The sequence below is a fragment of the Crocodylus siamensis genome, chromosome 3 (genome assembly GCF_052110815.1).
Source record: "Crocodylus siamensis isolate JL-2025a chromosome 3, ASM5211081v1, whole genome shotgun sequence".
Taxonomy (NCBI): Eukaryota; Metazoa; Chordata; order Crocodylia; family Crocodylidae; genus Crocodylus; species Crocodylus siamensis.
This window is the reverse complement of record NC_143397.1, coordinates 115,089,370-115,111,450: the sequence shown is the minus strand read 5'-3', so window position 1 is coordinate 115,111,450 and position 22,081 is coordinate 115,089,370. Positions and strand designations below refer to the sequence as shown.

General features: G+C 43.8%; 1 protein-coding gene across 8 annotated transcripts in view; it reads right to left on the bottom strand.

The window, feature by feature from the left end:
* Nucleotides 1-16,960: 16,960 nt before the first annotated feature.
* MELK (maternal embryonic leucine zipper kinase) overlaps nucleotides 16,961-22,081 on the bottom strand; it is a 46,630-nt gene continuing 41,509 nt past the window's right edge. For 6 of the 8 annotated variants that reach the window (XM_090039049.1, XM_090039053.1, XM_090039048.1 and 3 more), the window contains 2 exons: nucleotides 19,270-19,373; nucleotides 16,962-17,424 (listed from right to left, as the gene is read on the bottom strand). In XM_090039049.1, coding sequence (XP_089895175.1) covers nucleotides 17,247-17,424; nucleotides 19,270-19,373 — 282 coding nt within the window. In that variant the 3' untranslated portion in view covers nucleotides 16,962-17,246. Of the gene's footprint in view, nucleotides 17,425-19,269; nucleotides 19,374-22,081 lie in introns of all 8 variants that reach the window. The other 2 variants (XM_090039050.1, XM_090039051.1) reach the window with 2 other exon arrangements.

The window sequence follows — 22,081 nt, the reverse complement described above, 5'->3', positions numbered from 1 at the left end:
GATCCCGAACCAAAAAGCCCAGTGGCTAATAAAGTTGCAGTGCTCCATCAGTCTGCAACTAAAGTGATATATTCACAGTGCCCAGCTGGCCTGTGACAAGCTGCCCTAGCTGGTTTAGCAGGGGTCCAATGTTGCACTTGTTTTTTTGACTCTTCACATATCTGAAGGAGGACTTTTTATTGGCCTTGATTGGTGTAGCCAGGTGGAGTTCAGTTGCAGCCTTGGCTTTCCGAGTTTGCTCCCTGCAGGTGTGGACAAGTGCAGAATACTTCTCCTTAATGGTGTTTCATGTCTTCCATCCTTTAGAAGCCTCTCTTTTTAGACGTAGGAAGTCCATGAGTTCCCTGTTTAGCCAAGGGGGTTGTTGAGCCGTTTTACCACTTTTTTCCTACAGGTTGGGATGGACTCCCCTTGTGCTTTTAGGATCGCTTTCTTAAGGAGCAACCACTCATCCTGAACTCCGCTCCCTGTGAAATCATGGCCTCTCAGGGCCTCAAGAACAAGCCTCCTGAGCTTATGCAAGTTTGCTTTCCTAATGTCGAGGACTACTGCATTGCTGGCTGACTTGCCAGCTGAGCAATGGATAGTTAAAATGATCAACTTGTGCTCAGAAGAACAAGTCTTTATTTCCCTCACTTTAAACAGACTCCCTCATCCCTCCCTCCCCAACACACAGAGCACTCCTCCTCCCTCAACAAACCGAGCCCCTTCACCTCTTCCTCCCCAACAAAGCCCCTCCACCATCCACCAACAATAAAAAACGTTCTTCCCTGTGCAAACTATGTACAAAATGATTTTTGTGTTGTCTTGAGGTAGGGAGTCATAGGGTGGGGGGCACCTAGGCAGCAGAGCCTGGTGGGGGCAGGTGGCACTACACTTCTGACTCACCCCCACAGTGCCACAAGGTCACTAGTCAGCTCCCCAGTTCAGCTGGGGCCCCCAGTTGCGGACACAGGCATAGGCACAGACATGGACACAGGCCTGAGCGAGAAGGATGCCAGACTGGGTCCTGCACCAGCTTTCTGGGCCCCCACACAGCTGTCCCCATGTTGCAGGGCCTGGGCAGCTACCAGTAGTGCCCAGCACAGGGCCACAGCCATGTGGCAGAGGCACGGTGGAGGGCAGGCTGCTGGGGACTGTGGGGCAGGCACTGGCAGGTGGTGCTGGCCCTGCTGGCCACAAGGTGTCTCCAGTTGTCCCTGGCGGCTGACAGGCCTGGCCAGAGGCTGCAGCAGCCTGCAGCACCCTGCTGGCCTGGACAGAATATGTTGGCAGCTGCGCGACAGTGCAGTGCCAGGCAACAGTGCTGGGGTGCTGGCAGTCAGGCATAGCTATTCTGTGGCCTGCCCAGTGGAACACAGGTGCCTGCAGTGCCCTCAGGCTACCTGTCTGTGTGCCCCAGGGCTCAAAATGTTGCCTTCTGTTAGCCTGTCAAGAATGGTTTATTTGATATTTTTTCCAAAATCTTCCGAGGGACCAAAATGTCTGCAGGCTTTTACAACGTGCAGATAGGGGCTGCCATAGAGGCAGCTGACCCCAGGCCAGGATTTTACATACTGTGCAGTAAACTATGCTAATATGCAGTAACATGACTCATGTAGATGCACTCACTTACTACAAAATAATGGTTTCAAGTTAAGTTCCAGGACTTAAAATTTATAACAGGCAATTTACCTTCCTATCATTGTATTTCTGCTAGCATATTCAGATTATTTCAGAAAAAGTTGACTGTAATTTTTAACATTCAGTCTTCCAAATGAAATTCTTTGTTATCTCAAAAGAATCATGTTATCAGTGCCTTTGCAAAAGTCTGACTGCAATTGTGAGTTTTGATTACCTGAAAGTTTAAAATGAGGCAGCATTTTTTTCTCAAAAGTTAACTGCTTCCACACACCTTTCCTGCAATCTATTGTCAAGTCTGAAGTATAAGGTTATCTCAGATCACTGTGGAAATGGTGGTTTACAAATTAAACAACAATTATCGTTTGCAGAACTTCTTGAGATGGAGGTTGTCTTGGCTGAGATGCCAGACTAATTCTGAAATCACATACACACTATAAAGAAAGTTTTATTTCTATGGTAACAATGTGATTTAAAAGCCTAACATAAATGGAGCCAGTGGTCTTACCTCCATGTAGCTGGTCAACTAGTTTAAGAGTTGCTTTTGTTTTGTTTGGGGTTTTTTGCAAGTGTGATATAAGTTGTATATGTAGAGAATATTCAAAAACTTGCATTAGTTTTATAAATATTATCTGTATCTGTGTGGTTCAGCTAGTGACTGTTTTCCTAGCTGAATCATTGAGCTAAAAAGCATTCCCTGAAGAAATGAATTTTAATAATGCAACTCTATTGTGCAGGAATAATATAGGTAACAAGCCTCCACGGAAGGATGGAATCTGGATGGAAGAAAGGATGTAAACTTGATTGACTAGATTCAAGAAGCCTGATAGACCAACAACTTGAGGACTGAAGACAGTCATTGCCCTGACCTGGGAAACAAAGGTGTTATATATTCAATCCAAAAGGCTGCGTGGACCATAACCTAGAGAAATAGTCCTGTATGCACTATGACTGTACTTTAGTCCTATAATGGTCTTAGTGAAGATGATGGAGGAATGTTTGGTAAATTATATAAGAAAATCAAATAGCTGTTCTTTGCCTCACAATTGTTTAGCTGTCATGGCCTTGCTCTGAATGAATAGTGTTTTGCTGTATGAGAGCTGGCTGATAATTAACATCAGTATTGCTCTTGAAGAAGCAGGTCTGCAGGTGCAAAAATCAAAGGTGGCAGCAGAGACCCAAGCAACTGCAACTGAGGATACCAGAAAGGAGTCAGAGATACAAGTCACTTGTATACTGTGATATCATCCTTATTACCCAGTGGAAAGATGAGAAAATGCTTTGCTTTCAATCAGAACTATGTAATCTAGAATCTCTCTTGTATTGCAGTTCTGTGCCCAATTCAAAGTTTTAGGATGCATAAATTCTCCAAGAAAACAGTTACCAACTTAACACAATTCAGCACCAACTCTTACAATATTTGCTTTTCTTCTTGTGGCTTCTCCTGATTACCTTCCTCTTTATTGTCAGATTTGCAAAGCTTTGTCTTTCTGAAAAAGTGCCACTGTCTCCCCTTATCATCAGTGGAGTTAAAGTCAGACTGCCATTACTCAAGGCAGCTTCTATTTCTCTGTTGCCTTAATGAGCAAAAGGGAATCTGCTACTAATAAAAGATGACCATCATACTCCCATATTTCCAAGAGAGCTGAAGCTAGGCAGTCCTTGGGGAAGGTAGTAATTCTTTTATGACGGAGGAATCAGGAACATGTGGTAGTTAGGCAGATGGTGGTGTGGCAGGGACAACACAAGGGGGAAGGGAACAGGACAGGAATGTAAGGGATCAGGGTACAGGAGACAGAGAGAGAAGGGGCCAGGGAACAGGTAGCAGACAGAGGAAATGAGGACATAAGGAGGAGGAGGCAGGGTGAGAGAGGATGCAGGCAGACTGTGGATGAAATGAATGAGTGATGCAGGAGGTGCAACGGACTGTTAAGAGGCTAGCAAGGGCCTGGGCTGGCCACGGGGGAGAACTTGAGGAGTTGGAGACTTCAAGGGAGAGACAGGGAAAGTAGAAGGGAAAAGGAGTAGTGGTGACAAATGAAGCACAGGAAGAAGTGGCAGAATGAGGGATACTGAGTGGAAAAATTGGGATGGGAGGAAAAAAGGATAATATAAGCAGAGTTGGGAGGTGAGAATGAGTGGAAACTGCTGAGCAAAAAATCCTTCCCAGCAGTCAGTGATGAGAGTCGGCTTTTACACATATGTGATGCAGGAATGCCCCTGGCTTGAGCAGGGGGTTGGACTGGAAGACAACCGAGAAGTTCCTGTCCAATGCTATTTTTCTATAATTCTATGATTTCAGGTTGGATCTGGATTCTGAGATGATCGTGCATCAGCAGACAGCTTCCCCTGACTACTTAGAAATAAGTAGATAGATAATATAAGAAAATAACTAGGTACTGGGCATTTTTTAAAAAAAATCTCATGATTTTTCTGTCCTTGGTGATAGCAACACTGAGAAATGCTGCTACTCCTTGTTGTAGAACGAATAATACTCCTGTGGTACATAACTGACGCTTTCTCTGGTTAGGATTGCTTCTCTTTCTTTCTTTATAGAATACAAGTTCTTTAAATTAAACTCTCGTTAAAATAAAAGCACACTTTATTTTCCAAACAGTGAAAGCTATTGTTTTTACCATTTATATTTAACATTAAAGTCTAATCATGAAGTTGTTCACCATAGAACATTATTAAATAAGCAAGTATATAACATTTTAAAAAATTAGTAAGTATTTCAGATTGAGCACTTGGAAAGAAAATTTATGCATAGAAACAATGGAGAATTACAATTAAGAGCTCTAGGGAGCTCAGAATGATTTGTCCAGCTATTACATAGTCATTTCAATTTAAATTAAAATTGTAACTATTTTCTAGTCTACTAAAACTATGTGGTGTCACATTAAGAGTTTTAATGGAGCTTTCTCTAGGGAATGCCAAAAAGCAAGTCGGTAGCACATAAATAACTATATATCGGAGGCTGAATAAATTCTCTGCCAAAAAACTAATACGATGAAAACAAAAATGACAGTGGATTATTCTATATCCTCTAATGAAGCGCAGCCCTCACATTAAACCAAAGAAACAGTTCATGGGGTGTCTAATTCTACATCGCTTTGTCAGAGCTGACTGATAAAAAATAAATCTGGCTGTCTGATTTTTTAACCTGATGAACTCCACTGTAAAATTGTGCTGCATATTTTGTTCTCAAAGTAAAATAATACTTTTTAATATTACAAAACCCCCACAAAACCCAGAATAAGTTGATCTGTTTTATCCGATATCCCTGATTTATGGAAAATTGGATTAGTCAGAGCTTTAACCACTGCAGAACATGCTTAGAGAAATAAACAGGATTTCTAGTGAGCCAATTTATTCAAATCTACTTAAACATGCAGATCTGACCAAACAAAATGTATTAGCATACAATAGTGAAGCCAGCCTTGCCCTGGGACTAGATGGTCTCTAGGACTGAGAATAAGTTGTGGGCTCTAGAGCCAGCTGCTGTTGTCATGGAGGTCACAAGGAGTTTTAAATAACACTAAGCCCAAACTGAGCTTCTCTTACTTACTGGAGCTATGCAGCTTGATTTTGTGTGAGCAAGACAGACAGATTTGACCTTGTATCAGCTGGTTCTATCCAGCCCAGGAGGCAGCAATGGGAAGCCATTATAATCTGATGGCTCTTTGAGAGACTAGGCAAATAAAAGCTGGGAATTGCTGGCCATTTTCAAGAGGCATCCTCTTCAAGAAAGCCAGCACCACCACCACAGCTGATAGTGCTGGGCAGTTTCAGAAGAGGCCAGTACTTGGATGGACCTGGAAACTGCTTATTTACACTCCTGCTCCAATGGATGGTCCCGCCACAAGAGTAGCACAGATTTGGACTCCAGTGCTACAGCTTTTCACACTGGGGCATGCCCAGGGGGGATTTAATAGCAGCCTTCAAGTACCTGAAGGGTGGTTCCAAAGAGGATGGAGCTAGAGTCTAAAGCAGCAACTGTATTATCAGGTGGTTGGAGTAGCTGCATGTTCTCTGGCATGGAACAACCAATAGAGGGGGGCAAGGAGTAACATGCTGGGCACTTCTGAAAATCTTGCTATGTTTGCAAGCACCTACTTTTGGGTTAGGTATAGAACTTTAAGCATCCTGGGTTACAACAGATGGACTGAAACTCTTACGCTCCTTAAAATCAACTCAAACCATACACTGCAACAATAATAGCTCTAGATTCTCCCTGCACAAAATATAGATGAGTATGGCTTTATTTTTGAACTATTATGCAATCATCCTTATATACACTAAGCAAACACAAATCACTACAAAATATTTTTTAAATAAAATTAAAATATGTTTTAGTAGACGTTTGACTTCTAGTATATGATTTGTCGGGGGGGGGGTTTCTGGTTCCAAGATAGCAACCCCCTTTTCCCCCCCCCAATGGAGTACTTCCAGGGAGAAAAGGGAGGGACATCTGGTGGTAAAGGTCAGGGGTTAGGGGTGGGACTTCTGGCCCCAAGCTGGTGACTAGGTGGCAGAGCACATGTCAAGGAGTGGGAACCCTCAACAGCTCACCAAAACTCATTAAGTGGCCCTCCACCTGAAATAACTGCCCACCCCTGAGCTAAACTGTTCTCAGGGGTGGCAGATGACAGAACAAGGAGCAATGGTTTCAAGTTGCAGCAAGGGAAGTTTAGGTTAGATATTAGGAAAAACCTGCTTACTGGGAGGGTAGTAAAGCACTGGAACAGGTTACCCAGAGAGGTGGTGGAAACTCCATCCTTGGAGGTTTTTAAGACCTGGCAAGACCAAGCCTTGACTGGAATGGTCTAGTTGGGGATGGTCCTGCTTGGAGCAGGGTGTTGGACTAGATTAGATCCTGAGGTCTCTTCCAATCTTAATTTTCTATGATCCTATGATAAGCTCCAAAGAGATATGATGGTCCAAAAGTATCAAGCATCCAACAACTTCATTAGCCTTATATTTTCAGATATAAAATGATTAGAAAAAAAAATTAATGCAGTTCTTTAAGCTTCAGACTGTTAGAACATATATTAGCACTGTTTTGATTACAAGCTTGTATTTTCTTAAGTGTTAGTGGGATTTGGTGTCCAACTAGAGGCAATTTAAAGAGCTCCCTTCCCAGCCCCACTCCGTAGTTTTTTTTTCAGAAAGTGCTACGCATCCAATCTTCTGTGGTAAGACATAATAAATCCTGCACTGCCCAAAAGGGTATATGAACTGACTGAAGAAAACAATGTGAGATATCAGAAAAGCTATCTGAAGGGCAGAAGGCACAACGACCCTTGACATGAAAGGCACTCCCCCTTATCTTCAGAACATCCATGTAGTCATATTAAAGATGAAAAGGAAATCATATCAATATCTGACATGAAAATTTTCCTATGTACATTATAAAGAGTGACAGAGCTTAGTCAAACAGAAATGGTATAAAAACATCTATATTGCAAAAGAATTATTTAAAGAACTGGTCAGAAAACAGGCATCACGGTCTGTCCTTCCACAACTATGTAAACTTACATTTGCTTCTCCAGCCAAGCACCTGGGTGTCTATCACCAGAGGTTGATGTCTCAATGCAGGAATGACTGAGCAAAAGTCCTCTCGGGCCATGCAAGAGAATAGACTACATAGATAACCAATGTGTCATGTTTGCTTTTTTGCCTTAAAATGTAATGAACTTAGTAAATTTAAACAAAACTAAAAAGGACAAACTCTAGACTTAATACAGCACTTTACAGCAAACAAATCCCAGGTGAGTTTCTACCATATCCCACATTTTCTCACATACAACACATACCTTTTCCCCCCAAAATTAGCCCCTTCAAATTTGGAAGCATGTATATGAAGCAGGGAAGCATGCCTGCAGATACTGTGCATGCCATGCAACTGCAAGGGTGGCTGCCGCTTATATGGCCAAGTAAACTGAAGGGGCAGAGAGTCCTGTGTTAAACCTCTCACAAGACATAGCTATTGGCTAAGCGCTATAGCTCATGCATGAAGTAGCACGTGAGCTGCTTGTAATTTTTTGATGAGGCTTGTGATGTGGAAACAACATATTATTTAGAGGAATTTATATAAATAACTACTTATAGTAAGAACTAAAAGTCTTGGTATTGCCCTTGCGAGGGCCCAGGGTCTAACTTTGTGTGACACAGAGTAAGGTGTCCTGAGAACATGGAAGGTCTAGGAAGTGCGGCATTCCAGGAGACAGTCTTGGGGACGCAGCTGGAACTTCCTCTATGTCATCCTGTTAGTCAGCCATGGCTCTGCATCCTGCCTTCCAAAAACAAGGCATGTGTTTTATTTGAGGATGTGTTGTCTGAGAGAAAATCAGGGTGCATCCAGGGGGGTGCACTGGTGCACTTGCACCCCTCTTTGGTTCCCCCTTCACCCAAAAGTTAAAATCAATTGCTTGGCAGTGGCAGCAGCGTTTCCGGGCAGGCAGTGCTGGACAAGTCAGTTGACGTCACGGCTCATTATAAGCTACCCAATCCCTTCCAAACTCTTCACTCCACAGGTATAAATGACCCTCTTTTAAAAAATGGGTCTTATTGTTCCACCACTGAAGCTATCCTTTGTTCTGCAATTCTGCTGTCTGTTAGCTGCCCCTGGTATAAAGCTCCTATTTCACAAGCCAACAGATTGTTTTTAATTCATTCCAATGAAGTTACATTTGCTTCTGCTTCAATCTTAAACTGAATAATACAGCCATAAGACCCTAGCATATTAGGAAAGCTTCCAGTTTATATTTAATAAACTAGAGAAAAATATGTTGTTTTATATGTGGTGATGCACCTCACTCTCTACCCCTTTTCAAAATTCTAGATCCACCCATGGAGAAACTACAGTAAATCAGAGTCCTCAGAAGGCAAACCAGGTCTGAAACATGCCTGCTAAAATAGCCTCCCTTGGATTCCCACTTTATTGTGTCTGAAAGTCCCGTATCAGTTTATGATCTGAATTAAGTAACGTTCTCTCTGTTTCTTGTATCATTAGCAATACTGAAAATCTTTCAGGCCAAACGATTCCCTATGCAAACAACATGCAAGCCCACAGCAGGACCGAACCTGGATGGAAATTAGCAATACGCAGCACCCAACAGGTGGCGGAAAAAAGCTGTGAGTGTACTTAAGTATTCTGAGGTGGCAAAATTCATATTCCAGGAGTTAAATAGGCTCTGATCACAAAACCTTATACTGTAAGCTTTTTGGTGAAGCTGACTTTAATGCTATTATATTTTTCAAGGACCAGAAGATTAAAGCTGTAGGCATTGGCAACAACTGCCAAAAATATTAAAAAGCAGCAAACTACAACCTTGTTATCTTTCTGTCCCAACAATAATGGTTTGTGGCTTTTAGACATTTGATGAGTACTCCATACGGCATTCTCATGTTTGTTTTTTAAAATGCGACACTATTTTCATAAATTATAGATGTCAGCCCAATAATTCCCTTAGGTTAATATATTGACTTTAATTAAGTAAAACAATGGGTAGATAATTAGTCTAACAGCCTCATTCCCTGATTGATTCTGAAAAAGAAATTTGTTATGTTTTTCTGAGAGTTGTGCTCTAAGTTATCGTCACGTTCCAAACTTTGTCATCATTAACCATTATTCAGTTTCATCAACTTAGATTATTAATGCCTATTTCCCCCTTTTCTCAATATTCAGTTCCATGTCAGCATTGTTTCTACCTCTGAAAGCTGGCTGTAATCTCTACTATGATTAGCATAGAGCAAAGTTTGACACAATTTGTGTTTTATGGGTTCCCATCACATTATATCAGGGGTGGGCAATCATTTTGGTTGGGAGAGCCACTTAAGGAGTTTTGGTGAGGCACTGAGGGCTGCACGGGTAGCCCCGTCCCGTGACAGGTGACCTGCCTCTGGTCACCAGCTTGTGACTGGAAGTCCCACCCCTAATGCCTGACCTTTGCCACCAGAACTCTCTCCCCTTGCCCAGGAAGCACTCCTTTTGGGAGTGTGGGGGGTTGCTTGTATATTGTGTGTGGAGGGATAGGTGGAGTGCGCGAGTGTGGGTGGGTATGGTGGGGTGTGCGAGAGGGGTATGTGTGTATGTGGGACCGTTGGGTGTGTGCAAGTATGGTGGGGGGTGGGTATATGTGTGGATGTGTAGTTGAGGTGGGTATGTGTGGATGTGAGTGGAGGGTGTAAGTGGTGTGTGGGTATGGTAGGGTGTGGTGGGGGACAGTGTTGGTGTGTCGGGGTATAGTGGGGGGTGGGGTGTACGAGGGGTGTGGATGCATGTGTGGAGGGCCTCCTCCCCCCACCCAGCTTCCCGTTAGCTCTTTGTGACATGGCTGAGCCCACCCCACCGTAGGCGCGGGGAAGGAGAGGGGGAATGGGGATCACTGCTGCCTGCCTGGCTTGCGGTGTTTAGCAAAGAGCGGGAAAGCAGCTGCCACCACTTGGCAGCAAGAGAAGCCCCTGCGGGGGGGCAGGGGGAGGACAGAGAACCAAGCCTGGCACTGCCTGCTTTCTTGGTCTCTGTTCCACATCTGCCCAGCGGGGCTGCTGCTGAGCCTGTGCTAGCTCCTGCTGCTGCTGCTTCCATCCCACATGCCTGCCTGGTGGGGCTTCACCAAGCCCATGCTGGCTCCTGCTGCTGCTCCCAAACCACCCGCCAGTCCTGCGCTTGTCTGATGGGGCTTTGCGAGCAGACGAGCTCCTTCAGGCTCCTGCCACCTCCATCCACACGCTCCCCCACCAAGCCAGGCACGAACAGGAGCAAAGCGAGCTGCAGGCAGAGCCCACCCCACTCCCCTCAGTCCTTGCTGTCCGGAGCACTGCAGCAGGGACAGAAGTTGTCACTGGAGTCCAGGGGTGCCCAGCAGTTCCCTGGGCATCTGCAGCAGCCCTGCCTGCAAACTGGGGTTGGTGCCTTCTAGTGGGGGAGGCTGGGAATGCAGCACAATGCCTCAGGTGGGAGTGGGCAGGACTTGGTCACATGCAGAGTGCAGCAGGGGCACTGACTGATGGATATAATTAATTGGCAAGTGCCTGCCTACTGGCCAGATCCAATCAGCTGGTGGGCCATGTTTTGCCCACCTCTGCATTATATGATGCAGCAACATCAATGGATCTCACCCAAAGATCAATTCAGTAGCCTGCCGAATAGTGTGAGACCCCAGCTACATTCACATGGTTATTCAATGTGCTTTAACTAAATAAGTATACAGTAAAAGGTATAAGAAAAAACCTGTGCCTAAGGGTACAGTTACAAGACATGAAATCTTTCAATGGAGAAGCCACTTCTGTAAAGTGTCTAATCTTCAAACAGTTCTAGATTAAATGGAGGAAAAAAATAAAACAAGAAGAGAACAAGTAGGCAAGATAAATATTCTAAGTGAAAACTATCATCTACATTTGGTCCTTAGAGCAGAGGTTGGCAAAATTTTTGGCTGGAGTGCCAAAATCACCCCAACCTCCACTCACACTTTGACTTGGCATGCCAGAGATGGGGGGAGCCACAAGGAGTCCAATCTTCATTGCTGGCAGTGGCTGCATGCATGCCTCTGGGTGGACAGTGGAGGAGGGGCTGGGGTTGTGTTGTCCCAGCCCCTTCCCTGCCATGTGTTGCGAGCCACGCATACATCTGCTGCTGGCACAGAGCCAGTGCCAGGTCTTCAGAGTCCAGTGCAGCTGTTTGCAGCCTCCTGGCTGCCGCAGGCAGCCCTGGCTCTAGGCAGCTGTAGCAGGTGACTAGGTGGCTGCAAACAGATGCACCAGGCTCCACAGCCCTGGCACCAGTTCCATGGCAGCTGTGCATGCTCCTCAGGGCAGATGGCAGGGGAGAAGCTAGGGCTGTGCTTCCCCCATCCTTTTCCCTCCATGTGCTGTGAGCTGTGCATGCACCTGCTACCGCCACAGAGCTGGTGCTGGGGCTCCGGAGCCCAGCACAGCTGTTTGCAGCCTCCCAAAGCTAGCCCAGACGCTGGACAGCTGTAACAGGTGGCTGGAAGGCTGCAAACAGCTGTGCTGGGTTCCACAGCCCTGACATCCACTCCATGGCCGTAGTAGAAGCTGCACATGTGCCTCTGAGTGGACAGTGAGGGAGGAGCCAGGGTTACACTGCCCCAGGCCCCTTCCTGACCGTGTGCTTAGAAGTACGTGCACAGCTGCTGCAGCCATGAAACTGGTGCCAGGGCTGCACAGCTCCATGCAGCTGTTTGCAGCCTCCTGGCTGCAGCCAGCCCAAGCTCTGGGCAGCTGCTGGCAGAAGCTGCCTAGAGCTTGGGTCAGCTTCAGCATGTCAAGGAAAATGGCCTCACATGCCATGCTGTGCCATGCATGCTGGTGGTTGCCAATCCTTACTGATGTCCAGAGTGAAAAGGGCCATATAGGCAACCCCTGCTTAGTGCTCTTAATTGGTGCCTGAAAAACCAAATGTTAAGCAAAACGAGTGTTAGAATTGCACAGCTTGCATCTTGCTCTTGATAAGAAAAGAACACTGCCCAAGGTTCCTCTTTCATCCTCCTTACTCTTTCACATGCTGATTACAGAAACTGGAATTTAACTGGAGAATGAACTGTTGATGAACTCTTGTGGTATTGAGCATGCTTAATTAGCTGTTGCATATTTACCTCTCCGCCCCCCACTCAAATAACTAATTATACTATACATGCGATGTATGTGATGATGTAGTTACATGTATGTTTGTATGAAACGAAAATCAACTGCAAGAACTTCTGTGTCTGCGCACGTGCCCAGGAAATTTGGGAAGATAAATGCCGTTTGCAAACACAATCAAGGGTCAGAGTTGATTTGAGCATCTAGCTCTGCTCTGACCTTTGCTTGCAAGCAAATAGACCCTTAAGTGCTGACTGATGTCTGTGTGTCTGTGATCTCTGCGCGCCTCCAGGGAACGAACTGCCGTTTGTGCAACACGAGCATCAAGCGAAACCGAAAGTATTTGATAACCCAAGATGGCAACTGCAATTGCTTTTAATGACCCAAGATAGCGATTGCAAGCATTATAGTGAAACTCACTGAGTGCTAAGTGAAATCAGGTATCAATTTAAAATGAGTATTACAGAGAAATAGCAGTAAGGGAAACAGCGTTAAGCGGGGGTTGCCTGTAATCACAAGAGCTGACATGCTTTCTCCACTTATCAGCCAGGATCCTGGTTTTCTCTGATAAAAAAAAAAAATACAAGTTCTCTGACAACCCCCCCTAAATCTGTTATTAAAATTAAAAGCCCCCTGCAGCCCCCCCAGCCCTGCTGGTGCCCCTCACTGCCCCCACAACAGCCCCCCCACCCACAGTCCCTGCCCCCCAGCCGCCAGGGCTATGGGTCAGGGACCCAAGTCTGCAGCCCCCTTCCCTCAACAGCAGGCAGCTGCAGCAGAAGTAGCATGGAGCTGGCTCCCCCACTGCTCTGCCTGCTTGGGTGGGGACGGGGCCAGCTTCTGGCTCCCTGCAGCCCTGCTGGTGCCCCCAGCTATAACTTGCAACCCCTGAGCCCTGCCAGAGGGGCCCCCAGCTCCCTGCATACCACACTTACCTTAGGCTCCAGAAGAGTGAGGCTGAGCAGAGCACCACACACATTGCGCACACAGGCATTCCCCGTGCTCCTAACTTAAGGAGTAGGTTTTGTTTTGTTTTGAACAAAAGATCCTGGTATCAAAAAACGTCACGCCTTACGAAAAGCAGGGTGTCAAGCCTGGCTGGCCAGAACTACACTCCAGCTGCCTGCTAGGCTCCATGCTGCCGGATTACTGCAGCTGCAGCCCCCAGAGGCCCTCAGGACCCCAGGTAAGGCTGCTGGGACCAGCTCAGGTACTGGCCCATCTCCCCTACCCCACCTTGGGTACATGTCCTCTGGCATACAGTGTTGTCCAGGCATTTCCTGGGGACAAGCACATTCCTGCTTATGGGGACATGCCTAGAGTTTAACAGGACTGCGCCTCTGCGGACAGCATTTGGCTCTTCCCAGTGAAGGTGTTAACCTCTAACCTAGTGTTTTGCAACCCATGGTACACAAGACAGAAAGGGTATATGGGTGCTGTGTTTTGCCCACCCTCCCATGCTGTGGGTCGGAGAAGTCTTTGCCTATTCACATGGGATGTTTCAGCCGCCACCCCTCCCAGCGTGTCTGGTGCACCAGGGCTTTCACTCCCTGGCATCAGTGTGCTGGGGGACAGGGAGGGGACCCCTGCACAGGCTGCTTTGCCCCACGGCATGGATGGCAAGGGAAAAGTGGGACTTGGCTCACAGTGGTGAAATGGGAAGTACCACAGTAGGACTTCCGGTTTCGCTTTTGCCGTTAGTCCGCAAGTGATACATAAGGTATCAAAGGCTGAAAAATACTGCGCTGTCAACTTAGGGGCTTCACTGGAAATGTATTTTGAAAGCATCCTCAGATAAACTTCAATGGCCATGAACTATTTATTCTAAATCTATTCACAAGCTATGAAATCTCCCACTGTTTGGATCATGACAAAGTCACTAGCTACTTTTGGGGGCAGTATAGTCAATGTGAATCATAATGTTATATATGACTGACCATGCCCAGTGTAGCTGGGATGAGGTTGGATATAGTTAAGTGACAGTACTGCCAGGACTTTCCTAGGCTGTGGGTGGCAGCATCAGGGCTGGCTGGGGCACAGGGGTGCTACGGTGTGGGGCTAGCTGGCAGGCAGGCATCCCCCACACTTCAGCAGTCTCATGCCCCAGCCAGCCTGTTAGTCTACATGTGCATTTGACTGCAGTTACTCCACTGTAAGATGGTACTGTCCCTGATCCCACTTTCTGTATCAAGTATTTTTTTGTAGCATATTCAATAAGCTAGTTCAGAAAAAGTTTTGAAACCAAGGAGCCCTATTACTTGCCATCTCCCAGATCTGTGTGTTCAGATATCACTCACAGCAAAGGATATTAAGCAAAGGAATCAGTACTAGAGCCTGTAAAGAGGAACCTTATTTCACACATCAGAGCATGTAAGACAACTTGAATCAATTATCTCCCAGTTGTTTTAGCTTAAAAAGGAGCTGGGGGGAGGGGAAGGAAGACATCTTAATTACTGTTTGGGCTTTCATAACATCACTCGTCATTCTTAAGGGGATGGAGACATTTATGCAGAATGTGCTTCAAAATATGGTTATTACATGCATTAAAGAATACTTATGTAGTTTTATTTATGAAAGTAAGTCTGTGTTAACTGTGAGCAGAAGGTTGCAATGAAGCCACTGCTGCTTCACTAAACTCCCTCCAGTTTATATGGATACCATTTCTTACTCCCGAGTAAAGTGTTGATTGCATCACCTCCATTTACTTTAGGTGTTTGCCCAGTAATTTAATGCTGTTTAGAGCAAGGGTTTACACATCCTTAGGGTTCACTCAAAGTCAGGTGCAACTCATGTTTGGCACAGTACTTCCAATGCAGATTCTATCAACTGGTATTTGTGCAACACAAAAAAGGTAAATGCATTTACCAGGCACAGCTGAACCATAGGATTCACTACCATTTAGAAATTAGGGAGACCACAGTCTCCAGTGACACCTAAAAGATGCCAGGTAAATATTCCTAAATTCTAGCCTATCCAACAGGGAACTAATTCATATCCGAGTCATTTGAGTCTGTCCAATTATTTTCACAGAAGCTTTTACTACAGTAGTGTGTGGTCAGTCCAGTTTGTCTTGTGTCATCAGTAGCACAGGAGATGATAAATCCTGTCATTTCAAGGTCATCACCTTAGCCTGTTTCAAATTACTTAAGAGCTACTTCACACTAGGAAAGATATTAAAATCAGTTAGACTAGGGCTCAGAGACAGTATAGGGTGCAGAGCTTTAAAAAAAACCCTACAGCTAGACCATGTCTCCACATGAATTGCCTCTCTTATCTGTTACTCATCTCAGTTTAGAACAAGATTGAGGCAAGGACCAGATGTTTATATCAGGGGTGGGCAAAATGCAGCCTGCAGGCTGGTTGTGGCCCACCAAGCCATTCTACCCAGCCGGCAGGGTCCCTAAAAGAAATTACAAAATAAATATTTATCTGCCTCTGACTACCTGTCATGCAGCCCTCAATGGCTTGCCAAAACTCAGTAAGCACCCCTCCTCCCGAAATAAAACTGCCCACCCATTTTTTATATATATATCATATATATATATATAAAAACTATGAACTTGTATAAATATTACAATATGGTAATTTATTACTAAGCCTCTATGATGGCTAACAGTTGTGGTTTTTTTTATTTATATACAAAATTCCTACCAGCAAATGAATGCAAAAAAGTCAGCAAGTACAGTTATGTGGTACTTTGCAAGGAACGGGGTAACTGCAGTCTGTATTTAAGTTCTATATTTTGTGATGGTTTGATTCCTAGAACTTTATCTAAGTGTATGTCTGATATCAGGGAAAATTATTTATTATACTTACTACACCCAGACTAAACTCTACTAAATTTTTCTAAAACTAGAGTTCTGACCTGCATTTGAGCAAAAATCAGAGCCCAGTACTACTATAACCAAAGCTATGAGCACAAATCTTAATTACTGTTTACTACTCTTTATTTTTTTTCCTTTTAGTGTCAGTGAGCAAGTTGTGGCTCACAAAAACTGATGCATCTTTGATTCACTCTGTTTATAATGTGCACCTCTACCTTTCCTTCTGCTTGACTTCAGACTAAACACAGCTTTCTCTCTGTTGATGGCAATAAACAAATATTATCACCTCGTAACCACTAAACAATAGCACCTAAACCAAGCCAGCCAACCTAACACAGATTTACTTCCCCATTGCACAAATTTGCAGTAATCCAACCAGAATAATATTCATAGACAATTTTATAAAACCAAAAGACCTTAACAGTGACTTCAGTACCTCCATTTTAATTGCCTAGAGCTGCTACCTTTATGTGGTTTAGATTCTGGAATGCCTAACTTCTAGGCCATTTTAGTGGAATCTCTAATAACTGATCTTCAAAATGCTATTGCAAGATCAAAACACAATTGTTAGCCATCATAGAGGCTTAGTAATAAATTACCATATTGTAATATTTATACAAGTTCATAGTTTAAATCCTAGCATTGTTGACTTAACATATTTATTGAAGTCAATCCTATTTTGTTCAACATATTGAGCATATAGTTTAACTCTGGTAACCACAGCTGTGACTTCGTTAACGATCGCAATAAATCCTACTTAAAGCAGAGACAGGAAAAGAATTATGCAAATGAATTCTTATCTGTTTTCTACCCAACATGTACTTGATAACTGAAGATCTACCAAAAATAATCTTTTGAATAAGAACTATTATGTCTTATTTGGACCTTATATTTTACACAGAAGTCAGAAGAGCAGCTTAGCATATCTGCAAAGTTTTATTTTAGAAACTACATTTAGAGTACAGAATATACAACCATATATGACAAAAGAAAAATAAAAAGCCAGAGCAAATATACAAAGCTACATGATTAAGGCGGCAAGGACAGATAAAGATTGGTACGTCACTTTTATTCACAGAATAGCGTCCATTTAAAAATAAAAACTTAGTTCTTTGAACTTTTTTCCAGAAGGTGTGTAATGATTAAAACCAGTTCACAGCGGCCTTGATCATTAGGATGCAAGCCATCTGCAAGTTACACCTTGCAGCTAGACAGGATGTCTTCCACTAATCTCTTGTAGACCCAAGCATCACCTTTAAGCCGTTGCCTCCTAATACCCACTGCTTCAGGTTTACTAAGCTGGCATACTTCCAGCTCAAACTGCATTGTCACTTTGCCAAAATCTGACTGTGTTTTACACTTCAGGGTATACCTGTACAAAACAAAAGTAAAAGAGAAATAGGAGTTAGAATTGTCAAAGGTTTAGCTGGACAAAACACTCAACAGGTTTAAAAAACCCAAAGAGATTACATGCACCAAAAACATAATGCCTTCTACATAAAGCATCACAGCTGCTATTCAACAGGGAGCAAAGAGGTTGACCTCTCAACCTGGCCTCAGTGAAATTAAAGCTATTTTTTCCTCTTGACACGTTATCCTGAACTTCTAAATGGAGAGCGTAGGCCTTCCCAGCCACAACAGCTGCTGTCTGCTCTTTCTAAAAATTAACATCAATGGCTAACAAGTGAAAAAGCATGGGGATGATTTAATATTTCTCCAAGGAGTATGGTCTACAGATAAGACAGCAACATTCCTCTACCAAGGGTACCCTTGAACTCCTGCATAAGGCTCATATTGCAGCATTCGTCCAGATGAAGAGGAATTGAGCCAAACTGCAGATGCAGCATTGTTGGGGGGCATCTCATCCCTTGCCAATCTGATGCAAGAGCCCAGGGTATGAACTTTGAATCATGTCATAGAAATTATAGATCCACTTCAGTGCAGTTAAGCGTATCTTTTTTTGTATCGAAGTTTAACACCACAAGATTAAGATACTATAACTAAAGACTTTCATTTAAGAATTAAAAAAAATCACTCTAAACAAGACTAGTAGTGACCCTATGAAGGGAGGGATACTCTATTTACCTACTAAGACAACACCCCCCGCACAATAACTTAGCTTCTATAGTTGGAAAATAAGTGCATTGATATTTTCAATGTATCAAACGTAATTAGTGCAAGGTCATTTTTAATTCCGCCCCAACACATACCCCTAGTGTGGCAGTGAGGAAAGCAAAAGATGGTGAGAGTCCTTGCTCCCTGCCCCTTGTCCTACAACTCTGTCTCCCACACCCCCTTGCTCTGCTCTACAGCCTGCCCCCCCATTGCCTGTGCCTGCCCCCACCCCTTCTTACCTTCTGCAGCAGCACAGCTTCAGTCCAGCCCCTGCCACCCCTACCATGACCCCTTGTTCCCCCTCCACCTCCTGGCCCCTGCCTGTTCCTACCCCCCTCCCCAACCATACCTTCTCCCAACTCCAGGACACTCAGAAGCACAGCCCTGGCTTGGCCAGGGAGAAACAGCAGCAGCAGCTCCTGGCACAGCAGGGTTAGGGCTGAAGGGACCAGACAGTAGAGGCGAAGAGGAAGAGAAGGGGAGTAAGGGGTAGAGGGCATGGGGTTGGGGTGCAGGCTGCAGCCCCCACCCCCCCAAGCACCAAACAAGCCTGGGGCAGATCAGCTTCAGCTTTAGCCCAGAGCCAAGGGCCAAAGCTTGAACTGAGCTGCCACCTGCCCCAAACCAGTAATTGAATTCAAGACTAGCTCCTCTCCCCTACCCCATGCTGATGTGGGGGGGCGCGAACCATTTCTTCTTGGATGTCCCCAGTTTACAAGTAAATACAGTAATTCACAGTTCAAATGCTGGGAAAACTAAAAATGGAGACACCTTACATTTCTTAACCAGTATCATTGATCAGAAATGGGAACAAATCTTGGCATGATAGTTCATCACATTTATTCAAGTGTTTGAGTAACATGCATATGTACTGGAGTTCACGTTACTTCAACTAGGATAGTATTTGTGGCACAATAAAGACATTTTAGAATATCTGATTTGAATCAGATGGGACATATTGTGGATTATGAGGCTGGATATGGGTCCTTTATGGAGTACAGTATTTTAAGAAGGCAGTACGATGGAAATGAAAGGAGGATAGACTCTAGCACTAGCTGTTATGCAAAAACCCAAAGTCTTGTCTTATATATTTTATACTTACCCCTTCTGCACATATTCAACATGTTTCTTTGGAAGGATGGTAGTTATTTCATTCAGCAGCTGGTCTGGATTTAATAGTTTAGTTGCGGTCACATTATAATGAGCCTGGAAACATAATGATGTCAGAAAAATAAGAGTCCCTAATATTTATTCCCAACACCATAGATTCACAGGGCAAATTGCTACAGTGGAATTTTTTCCAAATCAAGCAAAAAAATCAATGCAAATGTTTAGTTTCAAGTGACATCTCATTCTTGGAAGTTAGCAAGACAGGAGCCTTAAGGTACATTTTCATGGCATAATATGGTGCTGTGCAGAGATATCTTAAGTTTGCATGAACGTGTTAGCTCATGTACTAGAGTCTACATGGTAGAGAATGTAGGGAGATACCCAAGCTAGTTTTACGCATGCTAGCTCTGGATCTAGATAACTTGTGCTAGCAGTTCTGTACCAGAACTAATAAACCCAGCATATTACACAGCTAAACAAGTTGTACTGTTTCAAATTCTGAAATTAGTACATGCAGGCCTAGTTTTGGTATCTGCATGGTACAGCCTTGGGCCACACAGACATAGTTTAAGTATGAAGAACGTCCATTCTTGACAACTGGTGCAAAGCAAAGGTGGTGAGGTCTTAATCCTATTGTGTGCATTTTACACTAGGTAAAGATGACCAGAGCACTAGAGGGCCCAGTAACTGATCAGGGGAGGATTCCATTGTGTTAAGTTATAGTACTGACAAAATTGTCCTCCCAGGATCTTCTTGTAGATTCCAGTGGTCATGCCAAGACTTGGCCGCAGTATGCAGCAGTTCTAGCCTTTTGGATTTTCCTGAGAAGCTATAATGCTTTAATACACAGGGCACATATTCAAGTCCTGGAGCAGACTAGGATTGGGAAGACTATAACCCCTTCTCCTGGGCTGCAAATTGTGCAGTATGCCATGCGGGTGCACCTCACAGGAATTCTACCTATCAAGTTTTAAAATGGTTAAGATTACATTTTTACAACTGTACATAAAAAGGAACTTGTTTTAGAAGTCACATTTAAAACGGGATACCCAAAGAATCTTTCAAGTTGTCACACATTAAACATGGAAACTTGTAGGCAAATACTGTGGACTAACTGCAAAGTGCTGCACAGGTGCTTTGCCTGGCTTTCAAAAGATCTATTTCTGGGACGTACAAATCAAAAGCTAATCTTCTAAGGAATTCACCAGGAACTTTGACATCTCTTGCATTTTTGTTTAAAGGCATTTAGAAATAAAATAGCAATGTTGTAGATGCTGTGGACCTTGGTAAAACAGACACAGAAGTCCAGAAGCCTTTCAGAGCACAGCAGATCTGGAACCTGATTGCCTGCTATTTCCCAAGTTTCTTATTCCTAGCACAGCCTCAACTTGGATAGGTCCAGTCTGTAGCCCAACATGTGCTGGATGTGTAAGAGGGAGATTGGCAGTACTACAGATGTCATTTGGCAAAAAAGTTTTTTTGGACCAAAAGATGGCAGAGCTGCATGTATTATAGTCCTAATTGACATAACTGTTTTCTTACCAATAAGCAGCTTTTATGGTCAGCAGGTGGCCCAACAATAGCTCATGGACCTAGACCACTGAAGATGTACATCTTGTAGAATTATTTTAGGTATTAATAAGAGCCATGTCTCAGTTTCAACTGTTAGCTCCACAGACTCTCCCTAGATGAAGACTCAGGTATAATATACACTATGTAATTTTTTTTTAGATTGCAAGAGAACATTTTGAAAGGTGTGTTCCATTTCATGGCAACTGTGTACAAGTCATTAATTTAGTGCATTTAAAAGTATCTTAGTACTGCACACTAAGATGTACTGGCATTACAGTAATTTTGTAGGATATAGCCATATTCTTATAGGTAATCTAAAGGATTAAGAGGTGTCACAAGAACACTATATTAGTGCTTTAATATGCTTTTCATTGCATGCCACAATATGCTAAAAGGTCTTACTAAACAAGCCAGAAAGAGCTTTCTGTAAGCATAAATAGAAAATACCAAGTAAAATCACACCATATTCATCTTGAAGGATTGTGGCCAATCTCAGCAATATGCAAGATTTATAATGTAAACGCTGTTCTAGTCTTCATCCTTCTACTGTTTTCTGCTTGGACATTCAGGAGAACCAAAACACAGGCTATCAATACCATTTTGGGCAGACAAATCAAATAGGTGACTCCTGCAGATGTGGGGTGACAGGCTTCTTATTTGGACTCAAAGGCTGCTTACAGGTGTGAACACACCACCCACAAACACTACAACCCAGTGCTTTACTGTCAGCTGTGTGCGCCCCCACATGTTCAGAGGCATTGCTTCAGTTTGACCTAGCTCACCCAATGCCTGTATAGATTACATGCCTTAGTGGGGCTTGTATCTAAGAGCCAACTGAATCAGCTATTAGGTAAAAGTACCAAAAAGCCCTGCTGAAGCATGTAATCTATACAGATGTTGGGTAAGCTGGGTCAGGTAAAGGAATGGATTCCATCCCCACCATATCTGTCAGCAGCCAAAAACACTGCTCCTAATACACTAGATAATTTTGGTAAGACATTTGATAAGACCCTCAAGTACTAACAACCATGTCTCTCAAAAGAGAAAAGCCCAGATTTCCCTTGATTCCAAAGGCCTTGGTTATTGCCATTAAGGTTTAGCTTCCTGGAATATCATTCAAGGCTAACATACCCCCGCAAAGGTTAAAGCAGCTTAGATGGAACTGGCATCTCTAATAAAGCAATTAATAATCAAAAACACATTGCATTTATACCACCTTGGAGTCATTGCTT